Source organism: Sceloporus undulatus, chromosome 4 (genome assembly GCF_019175285.1).
Source record: "Sceloporus undulatus isolate JIND9_A2432 ecotype Alabama chromosome 4, SceUnd_v1.1, whole genome shotgun sequence".
NCBI lineage: Eukaryota > Metazoa > Chordata > Lepidosauria > Squamata > Phrynosomatidae > Sceloporus > Sceloporus undulatus.
In genome coordinates, this window is record NC_056525.1 from 203,096,366 (window position 1) to 203,120,439 (window position 24,074).

The 24,074-nt window shown below is 38.4% G+C and overlaps 1 protein-coding gene and 1 long non-coding RNA gene across 3 annotated transcripts in view; one reads left to right on the top strand and one right to left on the bottom strand.

The window, feature by feature from the left end:
* NKAIN3 (sodium/potassium transporting ATPase interacting 3) overlaps positions 1–24,074 on the top strand; it is a 309,732-nt gene that overhangs the window by 130,086 nt on the left and 155,572 nt on the right. For both annotated transcript variants that reach the window (XM_042461189.1, XM_042461188.1), the window contains exon 2: positions 19,297–19,434. In XM_042461189.1, the coding sequence (XP_042317123.1) occupies positions 19,297–19,434 (138 nt within the window). The remainder of the gene's footprint in view (positions 1–19,296; positions 19,435–24,074) is intronic.
* LOC121927523 lies at positions 12,756–17,464 on the bottom strand. Its single transcript, XR_006103263.1, has 3 exons — positions 17,421–17,464; positions 15,236–15,344; positions 12,756–12,913 (listed from the first exon to the last, which is right to left on the bottom strand). It is a non-coding gene; the product is annotated as an uncharacterized LOC121927523 (long non-coding RNA).

A 24,074-nucleotide genomic window follows, 5' to 3' on the forward strand; every position in this document is an offset into this window, starting at 1 on the left:
CCATGATGGCGGCGTCCTCACGAACTAGGGCTGCTGGGCATGTAAATGTCCAGCCTTATCTAGCCCTAGTTCTCTGGGAGGACGCCGCAAAATGCCCGTCTATACTGGGCTGAAAAGTACTCAGTGTGCTGAATCCTATACCCTATATCCAGAATAGGTTCAACAGCTTGGATAGCTCCTTTAAAGTTCAGACAAAAGGCTGGAGCATATTTAACTGCTTCTCTTACATGAAAGATAGCAGCCAACACTGGATGAGGGAAGCATAGCCATAATTAAAACACATTCAAATATGCACATGCACACAAACATACCCATACACCCAGAGACAAAATCTTCTTCTAATGCTGCAGTTATGATCCAATTTGTAATCTTCAATGGTGCTTTAAAGAAAAATGAAAAATATGTAATTAAACTTACAAATATTCTGTGTGTGCGTGTGAGAAACAATAGACCATTCTTAGGGTTTTTGTGGGTTTTTTGGGCTGTGTTCTAGAAAAGTGTATCCTTGACTTTTCACCAGAAGCTGTTGCTGGCATCTTCAGAGAATGTTGGCATGGAAGAGAGTGAGTTATATATACTGTTGGTTGAGAGGAAGTGATTTACATGTTAATCTGAGTATTGTTCTGCTGTTGAATGGCAAGGCTTCAGGGTGTCTATTTAATTAACGATCCATTGTCTTCTGGGAAACCCCGCTCACCCTGGTGGTTTTCATTTGCACTTGCTGGGTCTTGATTTTGGTGCACTGTATAGCCGCAGTAACATGGCAATGGCACCCCTTAAAAGGCCGGATCGGGGCTGCAGCATGAGGTTGCCATGGCCCTGATCCAGCTAGGAAAGGGGCAGCATTCTGTATGAACAGCCCCCAAGGAACTCTCAGCTGATGTAAGTTTTAAATCGGGCAAGTATAAGAAATGGAAAAGGGGGGAAATAACCAAGGAGGAATTCAAACAAATAGCTAAAACTTGTAAGGGGAAAGTTAGAAAAGCAAAAGCATAGGACAAGCGCAGATGTGCTAGGGAGGTTAAGAACAATAAAAGGGGCTTTTGGGGGGTATGTCTGTAGCAAAAGGCAGAAAAAGGAAATGGTAGGGCCACTACATGGAAAGGATGATGATACGTTTACAGGGGACACAGAAAAGGCAGAATTACTCAACACCTTTGTTGCCTCAGTATTAAAAGAACTGGCAAATGTAATCTCAGAGCCATTGACAATAATGTTTGAGAACTCCTGGAGAACAGGAGTAGCCCCTGTAGACTGGAGGAGGGCAAATGTCCCCATCTTCAAAAATGGGAAAAAAGAGGATCCCAACAATTATCATTCAGTTTGTCTGACATCAATACCAAAAAAGATTCTAGAGCAGATCATTAAACAGAGAGTCTGTGAACATTTGGAAAGCAAAGCCAGTATCACAAAAAGTCAACATGAGTTTCTGAGAAACAAATCATGCCAGCCTAATCTGATCTCTCTTTTTTATAAAATTACCAGTTTAGTAGACAAAGGGAATGTTGTAGATATAGCATATCTCGATTTCAGCAAGGCCTTTGACAAAGTTCCTCATGGCATTCTTTCAAACAAGCTTTTCCTGGAAGTAAAAGACCTAGAAACTGTTGTACATTCACTGGTAACCTCACGACTTGATTTCTGTAACGCGCTCTACATGGGGCTATCCTTGTGCCTAGTCTGGAAACTTCCACTAGTGCAAAATATGGCAGCAAGGCTGGTTGCTGGAAAAACTAGGAGTGACCGAATTATACCCATCTTAAAATCTCTTCACTGGCTGCCTATTAGTTTCTGGGCACAGTACAAGGTATTGGTTATAACCTTTAAAGCCCTACATGGCTTGGGTCCAACCTATTTGAGGGATCGCCTACTTCCATATAATCCGCCCCACTGCACCCTCAGGTCCTCTGGGAGGAATCTATTGCAGCCTTTAAAAACCAGACTAACTGCTACCTCCCAGAGGGCCTTCTCTGCAATTGCTCCCAAACTATGGAACGGCCTGCCAGACGAGATCCGTCAAATTGCCAGCTTAGACAGCTTTTTAAAAGCTGTCAAGACAGATCTCTTCCGGCAGGCCTTTCCTGAATAAAAGTGCCCGGCCACAGAATGACTGCCCCCCACATCATGTATCAGCCCACCGCTCTGTCCTCGCTGTATTTTTTATTGTGTTTTTAATAGATGTTTTAATTGTACATGTTTAATCCTGTTTTTGGGGGGGGGAATTTGGGACATAATTTTGTAAATGTGGATTTTAATATAGTTGTGAGCCACTTTGATTGTCTTGTAACAGAAACGCAGGATATAAATAAAAGTTTTATTATTATTTATTTATAAGCTTGTAAAATGTGGGCTAGACAAAGTAACTGTTATATGCATTTGTAATTGGTTGACTGGCTGAACCCAAAGGGTGCTTAACAATACCTCCTTTTCATCCTGGAGAGAAGTGACTAGTAGGGTGCCACCAGGTTCTGTCCTGGGCCCAGTGCTATTCAGAATCTTTATCAGTGGCTTGAATGAAAGAACAGAAGGCATGCTTATCATGACACCAAATTGGGAGGAGTAGCTAATACCCCAGAGGACAGGATCAAAATTCAAGAAGACCTGAATAGATTAGAAAGCTGGGCCAAAGCTAATTATTATTATTATTATTATTATTATTATTATTATTATTATTATTATTTCAACACAGAGAAATGTAAGGTACTGCACTTAGGGCAGAAAAGGGCCAATATGATTTTAGGCTGCATCAATAGAAGTATAGTGTCTAGATCAAGTAATAGTGCCACTCTATTCTGCTTTGGTCAGGGCTCACTTGGAATACTGTGTCCAGTTCTGGACACCACAGTTAAAAAAAGATGTTGACAAATTGGAGCATGTCCAAAGGAGGCCGAACAAAATAGTGAATGGTTTGGAAACCATGCCTTATGAAGAAAGACTTAGGGAGCTGGTATGTTTAGCCTGGAGAAGAGGGGGTTAGGGAGTAATATGATAGCCCTGTTTAAGTATTTGAACAGGTGTCACATTGAGGATGGAGCATGCTTGTTTTCTGCTACACCATACCACTTATATAGGGAACACCAGCCATCACATCATTGTAGTAAACTACACTGGGTGAAATGAGCAACTACTGTACTTTTGATTTCAGACAAGCAATCTTACTACAGCTCTGTGTACTGAAGACCTTCTTTTGTACTATTAACTAAATGTTTCCCCTCTCCCAAAAAAATTGTTGTAAATCTGGTTAAATTCAGAGAATTATGAGCTTTATTATAGAGAAAACTGTAATTGTCCACCATTTAAAAAGTTTTCTTTCATTCCCCTTTCTGTTGGGAATGGCTGTTCAGATGTTATCTCTCTGAAGATTCATCTTCCTATATTACTGGCAGCACTGTAGTTAATGATCGAGTGAAGAGCCATGCCAAAAGGAAAAGGAAAAGGTGATAGGTACCATTTACCACTTCCTCCTTTGTATGTGAGCTGAAATGCTGGGTAGACAGGGTGTCACTTAGGAAATGGAGCCAAAATGAAGAAATTAACCTTCATGCTATATTGGATCTCTTGCTTTTCCCTCTAAAAGCATTAATTAACCTCAGCTACATTAGGCTCTCAAAACTCTGTAAAACTCTTTTTAAAAAAGGACTGCTTTTTATCCAGCATGCTGGTGTAAGCCTCCAGGATATTCAGGCTGTTTGGCTTTCCTTTAAAACATAACATGCACAGTATTTAAAGACTTTTATTTTCAAGAGCATTCCGTATGACCTGTATGAAGCCAAAGTTCTTCTGAACTTTCTCCCAAATGTATCTTGACATTTTGAAAAGCGAACATAGGTCTCCAGAGGATGGGTGTTATGTTCATATCTGCCAGGTGCATAATCCAGATATGTATACAGTTGTATTAAAAATGTATTAAGTGCATTTCGTGATTAACACTGACTGAAGAGTCTTGGAATTCAGAGCTCACTCAGTAGCGATCCTTTAATATCACCTTGGCTTATGCTGAGACAAGTGATGTAAAAGGGGGTCATGGGGGGAGGAATGGCAGAGAAGCTCCTGTAAACTTCTTCAATCAACACTAGCATAAGGGTTTTGGCTGTGCGCCATCAAATCATCAAATTGAGCTTTAATAGTGGCGTGGGGAGATTTCTGCCAGAAGGCCTCCTCATGAGAGCTGATTACATTAAAAAGCACTTATTTGGGAATTTGTATCGAAGTGTGAGTGATCACCATTTTAACACTTAAATTTTGAAAGGAACAAATGTAAAGGGGAAAGAAGATAATTGTTTGAACAATCCTCACAAAAATCTTATTAAATGTAATATATCAATAGGTATATACTGTAATATTTTTGCATAAACAGGTTAACTTTCTCCCCTTCACCTTATTTTTAAGATTCATTACTATAATTCTCGAGAACACCCCAGAATTATGAAGGGATAGAGTACATGTAAAACCAATAGTTATAGCAGTTTGATATTGCTTTTAATGTCATGATTCCTTCCTATGGAATATGAGATCATCAGTATTGTCTGCTGGAGAGTCTAGTGTTGTAGTGCAGAGGAGTAAACTAGAGGTTTATCTGCAGAGAATTCTAAGTACTGCACCAGATGACAAACCCCCAAATGCTGTAGAATGGAGCTATAGCAGACAAAATGGTATCAAACTGCTATGACCATATGGTGCAGATACTCATCATTTTTTAAAACGGCCATAGATGCCATCCTATGGAATCCTGGGGTTTGCAGTTTAGGGAGCAGTACATGGCAGTCTCTAGCCTGGAACTCATTCTCAAGGGAGGGTCATTTGGCCCATTGTCTTCTCTCTGTTTGCTGGCATGCAAAACCTTTTTATTTAAACAAAACCAAGGAAAAGCGGGGGGGGGGGGGGGGGGGCTCTTGTGCCTTGCCAAACCCCACGATTGCATAGGATGTAGCTGTGACAGTTAAAGTGGAATAATACTATTACAACTGTGTGGTGTGAAAGGGGTGATCTCAGTCCTCTCTTCCTTTCAGTGGGGCTGAGAGAGACAGGCTCAAAGCAAGAACAGAGCAAATATTCTCCAAACAATAGCTAGTAGTAAGGGAAGTTGCAGTAGAGATGCTAAGCTCTTTTGTGAACTCAGTTTTTCATTATCTTAGAAATGTGTAGAATGCAGACAAGGTCAGAAAAAAAGAATACATGTTGGTTGCTTAAGCACTTAGCAATATGCAATTGAACAATTCCTATGAAAATTGCCTGCTATGGGCATAGCCTAACTGCTTGTATTCCTATTTTTGTTGCCAATTTCTTGCTTGTAGTTGAGTGAGACATTTAGCAATCTTGCTAATTGTTTTCTTTTCTCTTAGATACTGCCAGAGGAAGGAAAGATTGGGAACACAAAATGTGAAGAGTTTTGAACAGCGGATACAACAAGAGTTTTATTAACACAAATAAAGATACTTTAAACTAGGGTAGGATTAATTTAAATACACTGAAATATCAGGGACAACCCTCTTTTTCAGACAGAGAGAGTGCAATGAATTGGAGCTTCTGATGGATGTGTTTATTGGTTTGTTCTTTCTTTGTAGCTGTTAGATGAGTTCACATTATATACATCTGCCTGTGTTAGTGGCATGGGACTGAACAATATAAAGGAATAATATATTTCCAGGTGTTTATAATTCATGATAGCTTTTAAAAAGAAAGTGTGCAAGAGCTAGAAAGACAAAGACACAGAAAGAAGAAAGTTGCTGTATTTGAAAGCTTTTCCAGCAGTCATTAGCATTGACAGAGCATACTGCATGGTACTCTGTGAAAATAAGTTCCTCTTTGTTATTTTGTGGAAAAGGTTAGGCTGAAACTTGGGAGAATTTTTCATTTCTCTTCTCTTATTATGTGGTTTCTGATACTCGTTTTAAAATATTAAGTCTGAAGAGATGTACAACCAAAATAAGCATAATTCCACTTGGCAGGTTCCATTGACCCTAGACCATTTGTTTACAAAGATGCAGGTTTAATATCTGTCTGGAGATATGGTGGCAGGAGATGCTTGGACCCCTGTTCTCAGACGTTTTAGTTCCTTCCATTAATGAGTGCACTGCTGGGAAGGACTGGCTCCTGCGGATGAACAAGATTGCCATAGTACCATTAGACATTTGCCTTCTATGGAAGAGTGCCAACTCATTGACCATGGGCACTTCTGGATGAGTCTTTTATCCTTTGATTTCCTGTCCTGAAATTTGGCATTTGATAGGGACCAAAATCTTCATCTTCAGTTTGTAACCCTCCTGTTGTATATATCTGTCTTTGGACTGGTAGCATGTCAGAAATCAACACACATCTAGGATAGTACATAAACATCTTTAAGTCTCTTAGCTTTTAAGGCCAGCTTGCTCTCTACATTTGAGAGCCTGGACAAAAGTCTACAGTGGGCTCTTTATGTGCTTACACATATCACCTTTTGCAGGTTTCTCTCGTTTCTTAAACTCCAGCACACTTACCATCTCATCTTACTTCACCAGTTTGCACCCATTTTTTCAGTCTGTGTAAAAGAGGTGGCTAAATTGAGATTATAAAATTTCAAACTAATAAATGAAAATGAACTCTTGAAGTGAGAATATATGTCATAATTGTCTTCACCACCGATGCCAGCATGGTGTAGCCATTAGAGTTTTGAACTTGCACTTGTCAAATCAATCCCCTCAGCTTGATCTACTTTGCTGAGTTGGTTTAAAGATAAGGTGAGGAAGGGAAACCCATATTCAGTGTCTTAAACTCACTGAAGAAAAGATGGGATAAGAAATGTTAAAAGAATAATTATTTTTATCTTTTGCTGATAATGTGCACTTTAAAAATTGTTTTTACTAACTGAAACTTCCTTGTCATATTCGCAGGATTGCTCAGGGGAAAACAATAATTGAAAAGAAACTGTATATTTTCTCGTCAGCCAGAATTTAAAACAAGCAAAAGAACAGCTGGAACAAGTTATGGCTCTGAGAATACTGCTGGGATGAATCATGGATAATTCTATTGAACATTATTCTGCTAAATAGCAACACCTATCCCCTCTAAACAATGAATGGTAGAATGCGACCATTGGGCTAATTGAGTGTGGATGGCTAGCTAATAGCAAGGAGCAGGGATATAATTGCTATATCCATGTTGAACAGAGCAGGATTCAAGGGAAGCTGATAATTAGAAAGAAACATGCCTAAATCAACAGAGCTCACTTGTAGAAATGCTAGAAGGCAGGAAAGAAAAGAGAGACAAAGAGGGGCCATATGAATGAAATAAGAACATTAGTAAGAATAATATTCTGCAAGAGAATATCCTAAAACTGAAAGGCCAAAAACTCATCAGGTCATGTTAAAGGTAGATTCCTTTAACATGTTACATCACACTGTAGTGTCTCAGTATAAGAGATAAGATCTAAGATATCCATCAGGAAGTGTTCTTAGGGTTGTCAGGTCAGCAGTAACAAATTCCCTGAGATGTCAGGGCAAAAAACTGAGACCAGGGTGTGAGGGCCCTTGTAATGTCACAAATGTGGAGCCTTTTGCTGACATTGGGTAAGTCCATATGACTTCATACAAAAGTTGGCACGCAGGTTAGATAATGTGCCAAATGGAGAAACATCTTCCATGTCCTCAGTCATACCACATTCAAGTAAGGTCAGTCTTCATTGTTCAACGATTTTTCCTTTTGCACTGATTTATTTCCAGTACTAAGAAACCTTCAAAATATAAAGGTGGTGTTAAATTTGAATAGATTGCAGTTTTTAACTATTTCCAGTCCAGAAAGCTAGGTCCAACTTAGCCCTATTTAGAGTAGATGCCTTGAATTTGTAATGAGGTTTCTGGTTGTATTTTAAATTCAAAGAGGCAAATTTGCTTGAAGAAGCCACATGCCATTTATTAGGAGAATTAAGTCTCTGTTTATGAATGCCTTATCTTTGTCCTTAAAATAGGTTATGCGAGAGTAGCAGCACAGCATTTTATTCTGAGATGTGGTAAACTCTTCCTTGATCCAGTCACTGTTGAAATCCTCTTTTATGTTTGACATTTCTCAACTACCGAAGTAACCAGATTAATATGCTAAGTCACTGATGCTTAGTAGAGTATTATATTAACATAAGACCTTTCACTTCTTAGTTAGATAAATAAGCCTATAATGCAATCAGTATTTGCACTTTGTGCTAAATATATTTGCACTAGTCCTGCAACAGGCATTTATGTGTGTAAGGAGATGCACTTGTTAGAACAGGAACTATGCTTATAAATCAGATATGCACCTGAATGAACTATCAAGTGAAGAGAAAATCTGTTCATGTAGTCTGTTTTTATTATTATTTTAAATTGATTTTGTTGTAAGATGCCCTGAAGTCTTCAGAGGCATAAAGGTATTATAACGGTAGTAAATAATTAAATGATTTTTTTTGGTAAACATTTCAGTGAGACTTTGGGTGCATCTACAGTGTAGAGGTAAAGCACTTCGACACCAGTTTAAATGCTGTGGCTCCATCCTATGGAATCCTGGGCTTTGTAGTTTTTACAAGATCTTTAGACTTCTCTGCCAAAGACTGTTCGTGCCTCACCAAACAACATTTTCTAGGATTCTGTAGGATGGAGCAATGGCAGTTAAAACAGTGCCAAATTGCATTATTTCTACCGTGCAGATGCACCCTCTTCCTCAGAAGTTGGCCAAAAATACTTTTAAGTACAATAAATAAATCCTGCATGGCTCCCAAAGTTCCATGTTGTAACTGTTGCTTAAATTAGTTTGGAAAACTTGTCTGTCTGTCTGTCTGTCTGTCTGTCTGTCTCTCTCTCTCTCTCTCTCTCTCTCTCACACACACACACACACACACACACAGAGAGAGAGAGAGAGAGAAACACACCTCCTATGTTTCTGTGTTCTGTCTGAAAAGGAAACACACACAGTCGGCCCTTCTTATACGTGGATTTTTTTACACACGGATTCAAGCATACATGGTTTGAAAATGTTCAAAAAAAGTATAAATTTAAAATATCAAACCTTGATTTTCCATTTTCTATAAGGGACACTATTTTGCTATGTCATTATATTTAATGGGACTTGAGCATACATAGATTTTGTTATACATGGGGGATCTTGGAACCACACCCCAGCGTATAACAAGGGTCCACTGTATTTTCTTGCCTTAGTTGACAGCAGCTGCCAGTAGAAAGTTTGTGGAGTATTCTGAATATCTTTCAAAGCTGGAAGAAAAGATATTTTAGTAACCAAAGTTCTGTAAATGAAAAATTTTGCGGTACAAAGGACACATTGCACAGATCATTGCACTGCGCATAGATGTGTGCCTGCACCCATAAAATGAAAGGTCACTATATTTATTTTAAGCTTGTGAGACTTCAGCAGTAATTCAGTGAGTTGCAAGAAGACTGCGGTGAATGAATCTACATTCTACAACTCTTTGGTGCCCCCCCCATTTCTGATTCTGTCCCTGCTTCAATAAGCCAATATAGTAGTTCTTTAAAAAGAAAATCTCCCGACATATCTGTCTCCATGCCTGCTTTAAATTGGAACACAGCTAGTTCAGGAAATCCCAGGAAAAGAGAAATTCAGCATGTAATATCATGTAGCATACATTATAAACAACTTTATTCACAGGAAATCAGTGGTGGTGGGGTGGGTATCAGATGAGCAAATGATGTTTTTAAAAATGATCAGTTTTCTTGAAGATGTTCCCAACATTTGTTTGAATTCACATATTGCAATACCCACAAATTATTTTGTGGGAGAAGGAAGAGGACATTCAAAATGGGCATAAACATATCTAGAGAACTGGCATTATCTCCCTCATTTATGATTGTACAAGCAATTGTGTTTAAGCAAAATTTACAGTAGGAGTATGCTTTGTTACTGTGGTATGAGTTTGCATAGATAAGAACAATTATTAAGAAGTTAAAGGCAAAAAGGGGTGAGAAAAGCACTTTTTGCAGCATTATACATAGACCTCAAATTTGGGTTGGAAAGCAATATTGTAGAGCATGAAACTTCTGTCCCCTTACTAATACTGTAATTGTTTTTTAACTCTGTTGTGATCCCGCCTTGATCCATTGGGAGAGGCGGGAAGATATAAATAAAACTATTATTACTGTTTTTATTATTATTATTATTATTATTATTATTATTATTATTATTATTATTATTAAATAACCTAGGAAGAATTGTATTTTTTAAAAAATTCAGTTAGTCAGTCATCATATCTGAGTAATTGCCATTCAGCATATTCTGATGTGAATGAAACAACTTATGTACAAAGATGCTCCATGCTCTAAAAAAAAAAGTGATGGTAGACACATTTTAGCAAGTATATCTTACACTATATCAAAATAGTTACATAATATACACAAACACATACAGTGCTCCCTTGTTTTACATGGGCGATCTGTTCCAGACTCCCTCGCGTAAAACAAAAAGTAATGGGGCTCATGCTCGTGGCGGCGCCGCAAATGCGCTACAGCCACACGTGCCATTGTTTCTTCTGGCAAATGGCACCGGAAGAAGTGGCGCTGCTTTCAGCATATGCTGAATTATGTGTATTATCCTTCACCAGATTGTTGCACTCCTTGTGGTTAGTCACTTTCAGACAGCTATGTGTGCCAGTGCCTGCAGATTTGCAATGCTAGTACTGTAGTTGAAAAGTTTTATACAGTATGCTTATATGAACACTTCATTAACTGTAGAAAGGCTCAAGGAGCTTAGGGTATTGTAGTTGTGTAAATATGAGTGTTGTTGTGGAATAGGTGGACTTGGATTTTGGAAATCCAGGTTTTACTACTAACTGAGCCATACATGTCCCCCCCCCCTCTCGGTTGGACTTAACCTTGTAGGATTCTTGTGAGGATAAAGGAGAAAGGAGAGCAGAAATGTAGCTATGTTGAGATAAGAGTGAACATGCCCCCCCATAAGATTTTAATTCCCTTTCCATTAAATTTTTTTATCAGTTCCCACATTTCTACCACTGCAGAGAATGAAACATTGAACATTATTCACAACTAGAAATTTTATATTTGTTGTGTTCATGTTCCCTTGATAACCGTATTTGCTCTTTTTCTTTGGATACCTAAATTGTATTTCTAAATTTAGAGACATAGCCATGTTAGTCAGTATGCAAAGGGGTCTTGTAGCACTTTTGAAACTGAGTGAAATAGGTTTTAGCATTAGCTTTTGTAGACTTGGTTATCTTTCTCAGATGCATGTAGCATGTATTTCTAACTGCTCAACTTAAATTTTAAGTTATTACAATGCTGGAAATTTGTAGACTGAAGGAAATTTCATTGAAGGGCTAAATTCTTATTTGTAGGGAGCAGTGCCTTCATTTGCCACACTCAGTGCAAGGGTGTGGTCAGCACCGGGTGACACCCAGAACAGGACTGATACCTAGTCAGGGTCTCCTACCACTGTGATCCTCGCAACTTCTTGTGGCAGCAGAGACCTCTTCATGAGAAGACCTCCAATACTACAGTAAAGGATTGGACCAAGCAACTCTCTCCCAGCTTGCTGCAATGGCTGAGGCCTCCTCATGAGATCTCTACTGCAGCAGCAAAAGAGAGGCCCCAGTGATCCTTTCTTGGCATGCAAAGGAGAGTACCCAGCACACCCTTCTGGCCACCACCTCCTGGCTGCTCCCCTGCACCAGGTGACACTACTGGAGGAAACATCACCAGTTATATCCCTGGCAGAAAGCCACATACTCTATCTTGAGCTTACTGCTCTAAGTAAAGGTGGCATAAAAGTGTAAAAAACAAAGACACAATATATCTCGCCTCCAATGATACTGTTTTACCATAACAACCATTGATAACATGCCTGTTGTTTAGCACATAAAATTTTAATTACTTTATCAAACTACAAATCTCAGGATTTCATAGGACCATCATAGGGTGCATCTATGACACCACTCTAACTTCCATAGCTCCATCCTACAGAATCCTGGGATTTGTAGTTTTGTGAGGCACCAACACTTTTTGGCAAAGACTAAAGACTTTGTAAAACAATAGAGCCAAGTATTCCATAGGATGGAGCTACAGTGCTTAAAGTGGTGTCAAACTGTGATATTTCTACAGTGTAAATGCACCCATAGTTAAATCTAGATGTAGAACTGACTACTGTATATACTCATGTATAAGTCTAGAAATTTAGGTCAAAAAATTAACCCAAAAAACTGAGTTGACTTATCCACAGGTCAATGTAAGTACTGTACTTTAATTCTTATTTAAAAGAAGGAACCATCCCCTGGTGAAAAGCAAGAGTATAATCGGTCCTGGAAGCACTAAACCCTTCTAGTCTCTCATCCATCCAGCCTTCAAAGTGAACACTTTTGTGTCTGCTGGATTTTTGCAAGTTCTTTGACATTGTTTTGCTTCATCCTTTAGATTCTTTGCCGTATGCCGCTGAGTTTTACCCGTGACTTATCTACGTGTCATAGCAAAATCCATAATTTTGGCCCCCAAACTTGCCTCCGACTTATACATGTGGTCAACTTATAGTCTAGTATATACGGTAGTTAAAATCAACTTTATTATGAATTAAATTGTAAATTTTCTAACAAAAGGGGGCACCATAATTAATTTTAAAAGCTTAATAGACTGATTTCTGATGAAATTTCAGAATTAACGCAATCCAAGATTTCAATTAATGCAGTTAATCAATCACCTATGAGACTGTGCTAACATTTTATATTTTCCAGCTGATTCTAGTAATGGATTTTTGTACACCACTTACTGGTTTTCATTAGTCTACAGGTTTGAGAATTTCAAGGTTTGAAATCATGCTTGGAACTTCTTTCTTGGACACTGCATAGAGGAAGGCTCCTCTTCTGCCCCAGAGGCAGTTTTGAAGCTCTTTCCCTGGGATCCACATGCCAACTAGGACGTTTTATTAAAGAGTGAGCCTAAAGAAAAATTGCACAATAGGCATTCATTTTGTGGAATACATTTCCTTGCTGAAAAAAATGTAAAAGTTGGGGGCTTGCAGTCTCCAGGCTCTCTGGATCTTTTATAGTACATTTAATATTTTATTTCATTTATATTCCACCTTTGTGTCATAAAATTGCACTCAAGAAGAATAACTGCAATAAAGTCCAATAAAAATAAACAGAGGTAAAATGGAACAGATCAAAACACAACACAGAACATAGCAATAAAAAGAAATGAGAGCACCTGACTAGTCACAACCTCCTTCAACAGCAATCTGGTTTAAATGCCAATGATATGTACTGCTAGTAGTAATAATAGGTCTTTGCCTGACAGTGGCCAGACAATGAAGAAGGGGCTACCCCACCTCTTGAGTAAGTCTTATTTGCTCTCCAAGGACAGTGGGAACAGAAAAAGAGCCTTTGCTGAAGACATTAAAACCTGGGTAGACCTGTCTGCAAGAATAGTATAGCCCTGAATCATATAGGGCTTACTCAGTAAAAAAAAAAAAAGTACACTAATAAACTGATAGCCAGTGGAATTATTATAGCAAAGGATTCATGTGTTCCCTGTGACTGGATATGATTAATAATCTGACAATATCACATTCTAGAGTGTGGCTCCATCCAGTACAGATATACTCTATTCCTTGATTTGTATTTCAAGTAACTATGATCACATCTCTGGCCTGGATTAAGTGTCCAATTTATTCATCCCCATCCTATGCATTGCCAGCAGAAGGTATATCCATACTGCAGAAATAAGGCAGTTTGACACCACTTTCACTGCCATGAACCCTGTGATTTGTAGTTTGTTGAGGTACCAGAGATCTCTGACAGACCAGGCTAACTACCTCACTAAACTGTGAGGTAGGTTTGTCAACCTATGGTGACCATAAGTCACCATAGGTTGGAAATGACTTGAAGACTCACAACAACAAATTAGTAAGCATCAGAGCAATTGAAAGGACTGAGTAGAAGAAATGTGAATTTACACCCTTCCTAAAAACAATGAAAATGGGAACTGATTACAGCTCTGGAGGGAGTGCAGTCCACAATTTGGTGGTAACACAGGCCAAAGCTCTCTTCAGTCTTCCCATTAAGTCAGTCTCTCTATGTAGTGCTAAGACATCATATCAAATGGCAAAAATCAAGGTTTGCTTTTTGGAAATTTTTGTTATTGCTGAATATTTTCAAGCTCATTATGTTTATATATTCCATTTCACTGTCTCTAGTTTCTCTTGATTCATGCATCTCCCATTCCATGTTCATAAAATGTGTTGTGCATCTTTGGATTTTCCTTTCCCCTCCAAGTGCATCAACAGCTGAATGTCATTTTGGCTTGAGTCCAGTTGCGTCATTAGCCACAGCCCTATTCATAGTTGTCCCAGTAGCTTGTTTGGTGCCATCCAACCTGGAGTTTCATCTTCAGGCTCTATCTCTCGTTTTATTTTGGATTGTCTTATCATAGGGTTTTCATGATAAAAGACATTCAAAAGAGGTTTACCATACCTCCTTCTATGCCGGGGTAGGCAACCTGTGGCCCGCGGGCCGGATGTGGCCCGGCAAGGCCTTGGGACCGGCCCCAGCCCGATCCTGCCGCCAATTGCCGCCAGAGCCTTTGGCCTCTCGCGTGAAGGTGTGGGGCCTTTGGCCTATCAGGAGGAAGCAGGCAAGGGGGACAATTGTCTATAGAAGCCTCCGAAACATGCATTTATATTAACATTTTTTAAAAAGTCAGCAAATTTTTTTGTGTGTCCTCCATTTTTTTAAAAGTGTCCTCCATTTGAAAATTGTGTCCTACGTTTGTCCCGGTTTATTTATTTAATTAATTTTTAAAAAATTATTTAATTGTTTATTTTTTAGCTTTGGCCCCCCAGTTGTCTGAGGGACAGCAACCCAGCCCCCGGTTCAAAAAGGTTGCCTACCCCTGTTCTATGCAGTACTAACAAGTGTTAGCTATGGTGCTACTGCCATTGTCTGTGAGAGATCCTCCGCCAATGACACCCCTCCCATTACTGCTACTTATTTGGCTATTTGGCACATTTAGTCCAACTCATCAGCAAGAAGCTGTCTAACAAGGGAATCCATTACTGTCAACATAGCCTCCTACCTCACAATCCCACAACTGTGAAAAGGTAGTTCCATTGGTACGTCTGGGAGCATACTGATAGAGAAGCTCAGCAACCTTTTTACCTGCACTTGGTGAACTGGCACTACTGCAGTTACCTGTTGTGACAGAAGCTGCATAGATTTCAGAGCTTGGTTTTGTTGTTTTTAGTAATTTCACACTTGACCTACCTGTCACTGATCAACATAGCAGTAGAGATTTGTCATATCCTTGTGTATGTTCAATTCACACTTTTTTCCCCTTGAAGGCATTCCTTTTAACTTGAAAGAAGGAAGGTATCTAAAGAATTGAACATGTAAAGCCTTCAGAGATCCTGTAAACATTTGCATCTTTATTAACATTAACATTAACATTAATCTCTCCATCCTGCCAAAAAAAGTTACAAGATGTTGTCAGCTGTGGTCTATCACAGTCTACCACAACTGCACGACTGTGAAATTTAGAACCTGAAACTTTGTACATCTCATGCTTATTTTATTTTAGATATTATTTAATTTTTATAACCTGTATTGCCACATTGAGTTACTACCTGATAAATTCTGTTGCTCATGAGTAAATAGGCTCCTCAGGAACAGTGATCTCCTGAGGGGCAAGAAGCATGGAGATTTAATATAGATGTTTGCAATCACTTTGGTGAAGTTCGGGGTGGGGCGGGGTGGGGAGGGACCAGGCTACTTCTCACTGTTCAAATAATACAGGATATCATCTCTGTGTAACCAAGAAACCTGTGTAACTCTGCAGACTGTGAAGAAAACTAATTCTGAATGGGGAACTAGTACTGTACAGAAGAAGTGCTGATCAGCTTGCTTCTGACTTACGACTATACATAATTTGCAAAGCAAGCAAATGATTTGTATAAAATGCAAATGTAGCAGTGTAAATTTGGGGATCATAAGTCTCCTCTGACTTTCAAGAGGGTCCTATTTGCATCCTACAGAGGTGGCACAGGGCATGCAGCCCACCAACCTTTTCTGGCATATCAGCAACTTCCCAGGAGCCCAGATGACTAGCATAGACTCCTCATTACATTTCTCCTAGATAGCCAGTTAAGGGGTGGGCTTTTCAGCAGGCAGAGCAAAGACTAGAAGTGTTCTCTCTGTGTCAACTGCAGTAGGGGGCATATTATTGTCCTCTGGCTGCTGCACCATCCAATTAATACTCTAGAATATGCCAAACCTGATAGAGGGAGACCTCATAATGTTGTGGAGGAAAGTTAGTAGAATGGAAAACTGACCAAGCACCAAGGTGGATGTGTGGGGGGAAAATAATAAAAAGAGTTGAGGAGAATAAAAGGTAGTGGGGGAGGATTTTCTAATCCATGTGAAAATGAGCAGTCCAAGGTTGGAGAGAGACCAGTGAGAAAGAAAAGAAGCAGAGGGAAAATAACAGATATCACACTGGGAGTGGGATAATGAATTCTGAGCCCAGATGAAGCTGGTTGCTTTCACTAATAACATTCAGATTAAATAATTGCAGTTAAAACATAAATATAGACATAGACCCCCTGACACATACTATATCATGCAAACAGCTACTGCCCCCCTAATGTGTCATTTGAGTATATGTACTGTGTGACAGTAATGCCAATCTAAAGTTCTTTCAAGCTGCTTCATTTTCTTTTTGTTTCCTTGATGCATTAGGAGTTTAGCATATTGCTGGCAAAGTCATAGAACAAGTGTTCTTGAAATCAGACTCTTAATAACACCACTATGATTAAATGTTTATTATGTAGCAAGCATAGATTGGATTTGGAAACATTTTTTACTATCTTAAATTCTAACAGATATTGCAGAACAAGAGTATGGCTAATTGAAAGTGTGTTATTTCATTTGGACTCATAAGAGGAAACACAGTTTATTAAATGTTTCTTCTGAAAACAACCAGTGTATTCTAACAGCCAATTTCTTAACTGAATGACCTACTTGTTTGAATACTAGCTGAGACTTAGTATAACATTTGTAGCTATTATCTATGCATGCTCTCTCCATTTTTGTATCTGCATTTTATTCCCTAGAAATCCCATAAGCATAATAAATGAGGCTGAAAAAACCACACATATGTTTTCTTGATTTTTCTATTAACTCATTACAGCAGCACATATATTATTTAGTAAGGGGGAAATTAGTAGTTCATGAAGGCTACAAAAATGTATCAGCTGTGGACCACTGAATAGGCATGAGAGCATTGCCCTGTATATATAAGAGTCCCCTCTACACTGCTTCCACGATATGGGCCTTTAGCAGTCTAAAGTGACATTTAATTTTATCATCCTGAATTACAGTTTTGAAATTATTGGCAGACAAAGAATTACGATTTGTATTCAGTTTTAAAATATAATTTGCACTCTTCTTTTACCTGGGTGCCTGCAGTGCCGGCCTTCCTTCTGTTGTTTATGTTGGACAATCTGTGGCTGTCTCAGCTCATGAGGAGGAGCTTTGTCCAACTGGCATGGGAAATGAAACAAATGTATATATATCAGAGCATGAGGAGGTGTCTTATGCCTCCGTGAATGAGCTTTGGTTATCACCTTTAAAACTCTAAATGGCTTGGGCACAACCTATCTTCGGGACCACCTCCTTCTGTACAATCCACCCTGCACACTCAGGTCCTCTGGGAGGAATTGGTTGCAATCCAGGAAAACTAGATTGTCTGCAACTGCTCAGAGGACCTTTTTGGCAACTGCTCCCAGATTATGGAACGGCCTGCCAGGTGAGATCCATCATATAACCACCTTAAACAGCTTCAAAAAAGCTGTTAAGACAGATCTCTTCTGGCAGGCCTTTCCTGAATAGATACCCAGCCACCAAAAAGAAAACCTAACTGTTGGACCCTGATTTTTTGATGCAGTCACTTTTGTTTGTTGTTATTATTTTAAGTTATGTTTAATTGTATTTTAAACGGACTGTATATTTTAATTGACTGTATATTTTAATGTTGTAATAAATGTTATTATTATACAACTGTTCACACAACTGGGAGTTGAATGAGCATAGTCACCCAATTGGATCCTAGTTCCACTCAACAGGAGGCAGGGACATAGCCAGGATTTTGGGAAGGGGGTGGGGGTTCCAGACTAAGTGCCACCATTATAATGGGGCTTGGGCACAGTGGTGCGGCAGCACACACCATTGATTGTATCTAATGGAAGGGGGGGGTCCGGATCCCACAGAACCACCCTTAGCTATGTCCCTGCAGCAGGGCATGTGTCAGGGGCTCAATGTGTGCCTCTCTGTGTGTGTGTTGGAAGTGTTGCCTTTCTTACCTCCATGCAATGTAATTAATTTGGAAAATGCTATTAAATTAGTAAATTGACACTTCTTCACCCATATAGCTGTGTCATCCACACTAGTAGAGATGGGAAAGAATGTGATTTCTACCAGGAAAATGCACAATACCATATGAGGTGTGAAAAACTCATTTTACACTTCTACTATTAGCTTGCAAGGACAATGGTTGTGTATCACACAGTTCTAATAACTGGATATCCATAATCAGATTTGGTTTGGGCTTGTGCAGACAAGGAAGTAGACTTCTGCATTTTGCATTGTACCTGTCTGGCTAGTTTCCATTGGTTGGGAGTGAAAGAAATTATGCTGTCTTCTTCTTTCTTCTTGCTATTCTTCTTGCTATTTATTGTTATTGTGAATTGTTATGTTATTTTTCATTTTATTGTTATTGCTATGTATTTTTCTTACTGTTGTAACCTGCCCTTGGATTCTTCATGATTAGGTGGGAAATAAATAAATAAATGGTTACATTTCAAGAACATTAACAAAAAATACTCCCTGATTTCACTCAGATTTCAGAAGTCACAGCAATGAACCAATGTGCACAAGTAGCATATGTATTTGAGGAAGTCTTATCAGAAATCCTGAGTTCCAGTAAATCTTATGAAGGGGGATTTTATTTTTAAAATGTTAATAAACAGTAGTACTCAGCATATGATGTCTTGATATGACATGCCCTCTTTTCAATAACAAGTTAAGTCTCAGCTTTGTTTTCTCATTTGCTGAGCATTAGTTTCCAAACATCCATGTTAAAGATAATGTCAGTTTTACATCTGTGAATAATAAGACAAATTCCTAAGATAAAAAAAAGGAATGGATATTTGCCAATCGTAATAAAAAAAAGGATCACCACTTGGTATTCAGAATGATCCTTTTTTCCCTTGAATAAGTGGTTGATTCAATCCTAATTAAAATATTTTTATTTTCTGTTTGTTTTCTTACAGTTAGCTGCACTAGAGAGACAGATCTTTGACTTTCTTGGATTCCAGTGGGCTCCTATCCTTGGTAATTTCCTGCACATAATAATTGTCATTTTGGGTTTGTTTGGAACTATACAATACAGACCTCGATATATAGTTGTGGTAAGTTTTGGTTTCATTGATGTTTTGTTTTCAGAATTGGTTATAATACTTAATATTATTTCTTTTATACTTGAAAACTTTTAGATCATTGCAATCTTCTGTTGTTCAGTTTTCCAATATTTGTACATATAAATACTGACCTACCAGAAACAGAGTTTGTAGTACATTTTGTTGCAGAATTAATACAGAACTAAAACTCCAAGGTGTGCATTTTACAGCATTGTCACTGGAAGAGTTGGGGGGGGGGGAGACTCCTTAAATTTCAGCCATTTACCATGTACAGAATTTTATTTTTAACAGACAAAAACATTCCAAATAAAATGGGGTATTCATTTGCCATTTGGGTACTTTTTGTCTGACACTGTGTAGTTTTTGTGGTCAAAGCATGAACCTGGTGTGAGAGCTTAGAGGAAAGACAGCTCTTCTTTCATCTTAAAATGCTCAAAGCAATTGTACATTCACTTGATCCTATCCAGGAAGGGCCAAGCAGAAATACTGATGTAATCAGAAACTGAGATGGAAAGACCAAGTGCAGACATCCACACAGAATTCACTGTAAACAGCCAGAAGCATTATTTGAGAATACTCAAGGTAAAAGAAGGATGCAGAGAGAAAAACAGTGTGAAAAACCTTTGAACTAATCCTCATAGAAAACATTCTTTACCACATAATCCATGAAAGAAATATCCAGGGCATGGAATGAGAGGAACTTCTCTGAATTCAAGATGTAGAAGCTGTTTGTCATCACTGAGCTAAAGGCATGCATTGGTGTGCTGTTCCTGGCAGGGGTACAGCATGGACAATACAAAACGTGGGAAGAACTGTAGCATCCATTCTCAAAGCATTGCCACTTCAAAGTAGTGATGCACCAACAGAGTTTGATAACAGGAAAACCTGAATCATGTGCAGGGCAACTGATAAACTTTCAGAACAAGTGGGCTATGTTTATTCTATATCAGTAAATGTATTACACACTGGGATGGGGATAGAGATCTAGTAATAGAAAAATAGCTGATAAGTTGAGAACTAAATGTCCATTCCAGGGGACAAGTAAAATAGGAACATATGACATAAAAGTAGAATGCTACTGCACTGCTAAGACATCATAATCTTCTAAAAGGAGACATTTTTCTGGGTATACAACCTTTTACCATGGAAAATTTTGCTTGTGGAAGATAGCTTTGCAGCTTAAAATTGGCAGAATGTCTGCCAACTAAAGACTTGCTCTACGGTGATACCATCAAAGAGACGAAACCACATCCACCCACCCAGTGCAGTAGGACAGTGGACAGGACTCACTGTTGTAAGCCTTGTAGAAGAAAACTCTGACTCAAACAACCAATAAAACCTCTTGAATCATAGAACCTTGTATGTCCAAGAACAAGAGGAGGTTAATATTCCCCTACTGGGAGAAGGCACTGCACTAATGTAAGATTAACAAAGGGGAATAGGGTGCCAGCAATGTTCTGCTGTGCAAATAGTAGCCCACTTGATCTCACAATCCCTAAGTATTCTACTACTTGTGCAAATGATTGTGATAATGGTCACACAGCAATATTTGGTTTGCACAGCAATGTTTTGTACAATTTGGTTGTGTCAGCTGGTTCAATCCATTTTAAATCAATGGCCAAAAATGAATTAATAATTAAAAAACAACTAGTATAACCTTGATGGGACTACTAAAATGGAATAGGTATACTTCAAAACAAACCTTATATTTACCTTAGGTTATTAGGTTTTCTATAGATCACATTAGATTAATTCTTATCTTTTGCCCAATAATTAACATAATTTCATAATTATCTCAGTGCAGGGATTTCTTCACTAAACAATTGTTAGAGAGCAAAAAAGTAATATACACCATAATGTAAGTAGCATGATTTGCTCTGAAGTAAAAATTAATTGTTGATTAATCATATAATTATTTTGATAAAATGATTAACCTGATGGATAATGTTAGATTTCAGTTTTTCACAGTTTTCAAATCTGTTGTATTATAACATAATTTACATATAAATATACATATTTTCAGAAAGAGAGAGAGAGAGAGATGGATTACACATTATCATGAGTAATTTTTTTAAGTTTAGGGTTAGAACATGAAAAAAATCTATTTCTTGTTTCAAACCATGCAGAATAGGGATTTCTACCAACAGGTACTGGAAGAGGAATGCAATTGGATATTTAGTAATATTTTAAAGATTTTAATCAGTGCAATTACAAATATTTTTTTAAAAAACATCAGCAATATTATATGCCACTTAGTTGAGGACAAATGTATTCTAGTTTTCTAGCAGAAATATGGAAATGCTAAGTCTCATATGCTATTTATTTATTTTGAGGGATTATGATATGTTAAACAGTTTTAGGAAAGAAATATTGGATAGAATTCATTAAATATCAGAACAGTGACTTACTCCAGTTACTATGAAAAATCTGTTAAAATATTTAAAGGTACAAATCCAGCTAGAGGATAGCCAATAGACATTGATTCTGTTGTGACTGTCACAAAAAATTGGAAGCCTTCTGAGGTTTAAATGCAATGTTGCATTGTAACTTTGGAATACAGTAGCATTGCAAAAGAACTTTCTCCCTCCCTTCCACCCTGTAACTTTCAGTGGTACTCAAAATCTGGTTCCTGGATGTTTCCCAACTTCAGTGAGGCTGCGTGGGGTTCTAGTGGGAAGGGGAGATGGCTCAGCACATATCTCCCATTGGATTTAAGTTTGACAGTCCTCGATTAGCTGATCAGGTAAGGAGCAGCTTAAACTGAAATACACCTTAAAGGTCAAGAGAACACACTCACAAAGAAGTCCATAGAAAAATTATCTCTTTTCATGAACTTTTGAAATATTAAATATCATGATAATTTCCCCTTCTCTCCCCCCGGATCTATTGTAAGGTCACTGAACTTCAGTTACTGTTGTTGTGTGCCTTCAAGTCATTTGTGACTTATGGTGACCCTAAGTTGAACATATCACGAGGTTTTCTTGGTAAGGTTTGTTCAGAGGGTATTTGCCTTTGACTTACTCTGAGACTGACAGACTGTGGCTTGTCCAAGGCCACCAGTGGGTTTCCATGGCCAAGTGGGGATTTGAACCAGAGTAATCAAACCATTACATGACACTTTGCTCTAACTGCATTTTTTTATAATAATAATAAAAAATATTTTTCCTTTGGCAACTCTCTGTTAAAAAGATGAGAACTTCACAGAATTGTAATTAGGATTCAATTAGGACATTCTACTTACAGAACTGCTTCGATCAATGGAACTAGGAATGGCAAAATTCATCTTCCCTCATATAACCTACAGCCAGCCTTTCTTATACACAGATTTTTTTATACACTGATTCAAGCATACATGGTTTGAGAATGTTCAAAAAAGGTAAAAATTTCAAATATCAAACCTTGATTTTCTTTTTTTTTATAAGGAACACCATTTTTCTATGTCACTATATTTGACTTGAGCATGCACGGATTTTGTTATGCACAGGGGATCTTGGAACTGAACCCCAGCGTATAGCAAGGGTCCACTGTATTTGTCTCCGGCAACGTAGAGGGAAATTAACTGAGGAGCAAAGTAGATGGGGTAGTAGGAGGAGCCAAAGGTCCATAGCAACCAGACACTGCAGTCCCAAGGCCCCTACTGCAAAAAGGAGCAGTAAGAAACAGCTTCTTTTATGGCTGGTTTTGGACTGTTTTGGCAGCTCCAGCATGGGCTCTGTATAGCCTCTGAGCAATCCAGGGGTGTGTGTCATGTACCTCCCCTCCCATTGGCCCAACAGCAGCCCTTTTGGGCCATCTGTTTGAGGCTAGAGTCATGATGTTGTGGTTGTATGTGGTTCCGTTAGCATGGCATTGTATTTACGGCTGCTTTGCACTGCAGGAATAATGCAATTTGATATTGCTTTAACTGCCATGGCTCAATGCTGTGGAATTCTGGGATTTGTAGTATTGTGTAGTTTTAGCCTTCACTGTCAGAAAACTCTGGTGTCAAGCAAATTACAAATCCCAGGATGCTATAGCATAGAGTCACGGCAGTTTAAGTGGTGTCAAACTGCATTATTTCTGCAGTGTGGATGCAGCCTACACCTTTAGTTCTGTGCTCTGTGGATGTTTGGATCATCCTTAAGCACCACTTATGCAGGCTCATAATCTCTTTATGTCAAACCCTGCTCCAGGCCATCCTAAAGGACTGCAAAATAGAAACAGGGAAGATAAGAATGTAAGGTCTTTAATTTTGAGCTCCCAAATTACTCTAATCAAACATTTAGAGAGATTTTGTGCTCTATTTTCATTTCACTTCAAATAATCTTGTTAATTAGTTGACATAATATTTGCTCAGGTACAGAGTACCATAAATTAATTCCCTTCACTTCAGAATGAGGCCAACCAGCCTGAGTTTCTGGAGGGACACAGAATGGAAAAACTGATCTTTCTATGTTTTTAATTCTAATTCTTTACAAAGCCAAGGATGTGGTTAACACTTTATAAGAGGTAACTGTAGCTCTGTTCAGGCATTCTAAATATTTTAAGTAAATATGCCAAAAGGAAAGGAATGTCATTCTTGTTACATGGAAATTTAAGTCTGTAATGGGAAGCCTTATGTATATATGCAGCCTCTCCAGGTGATTCTCAAC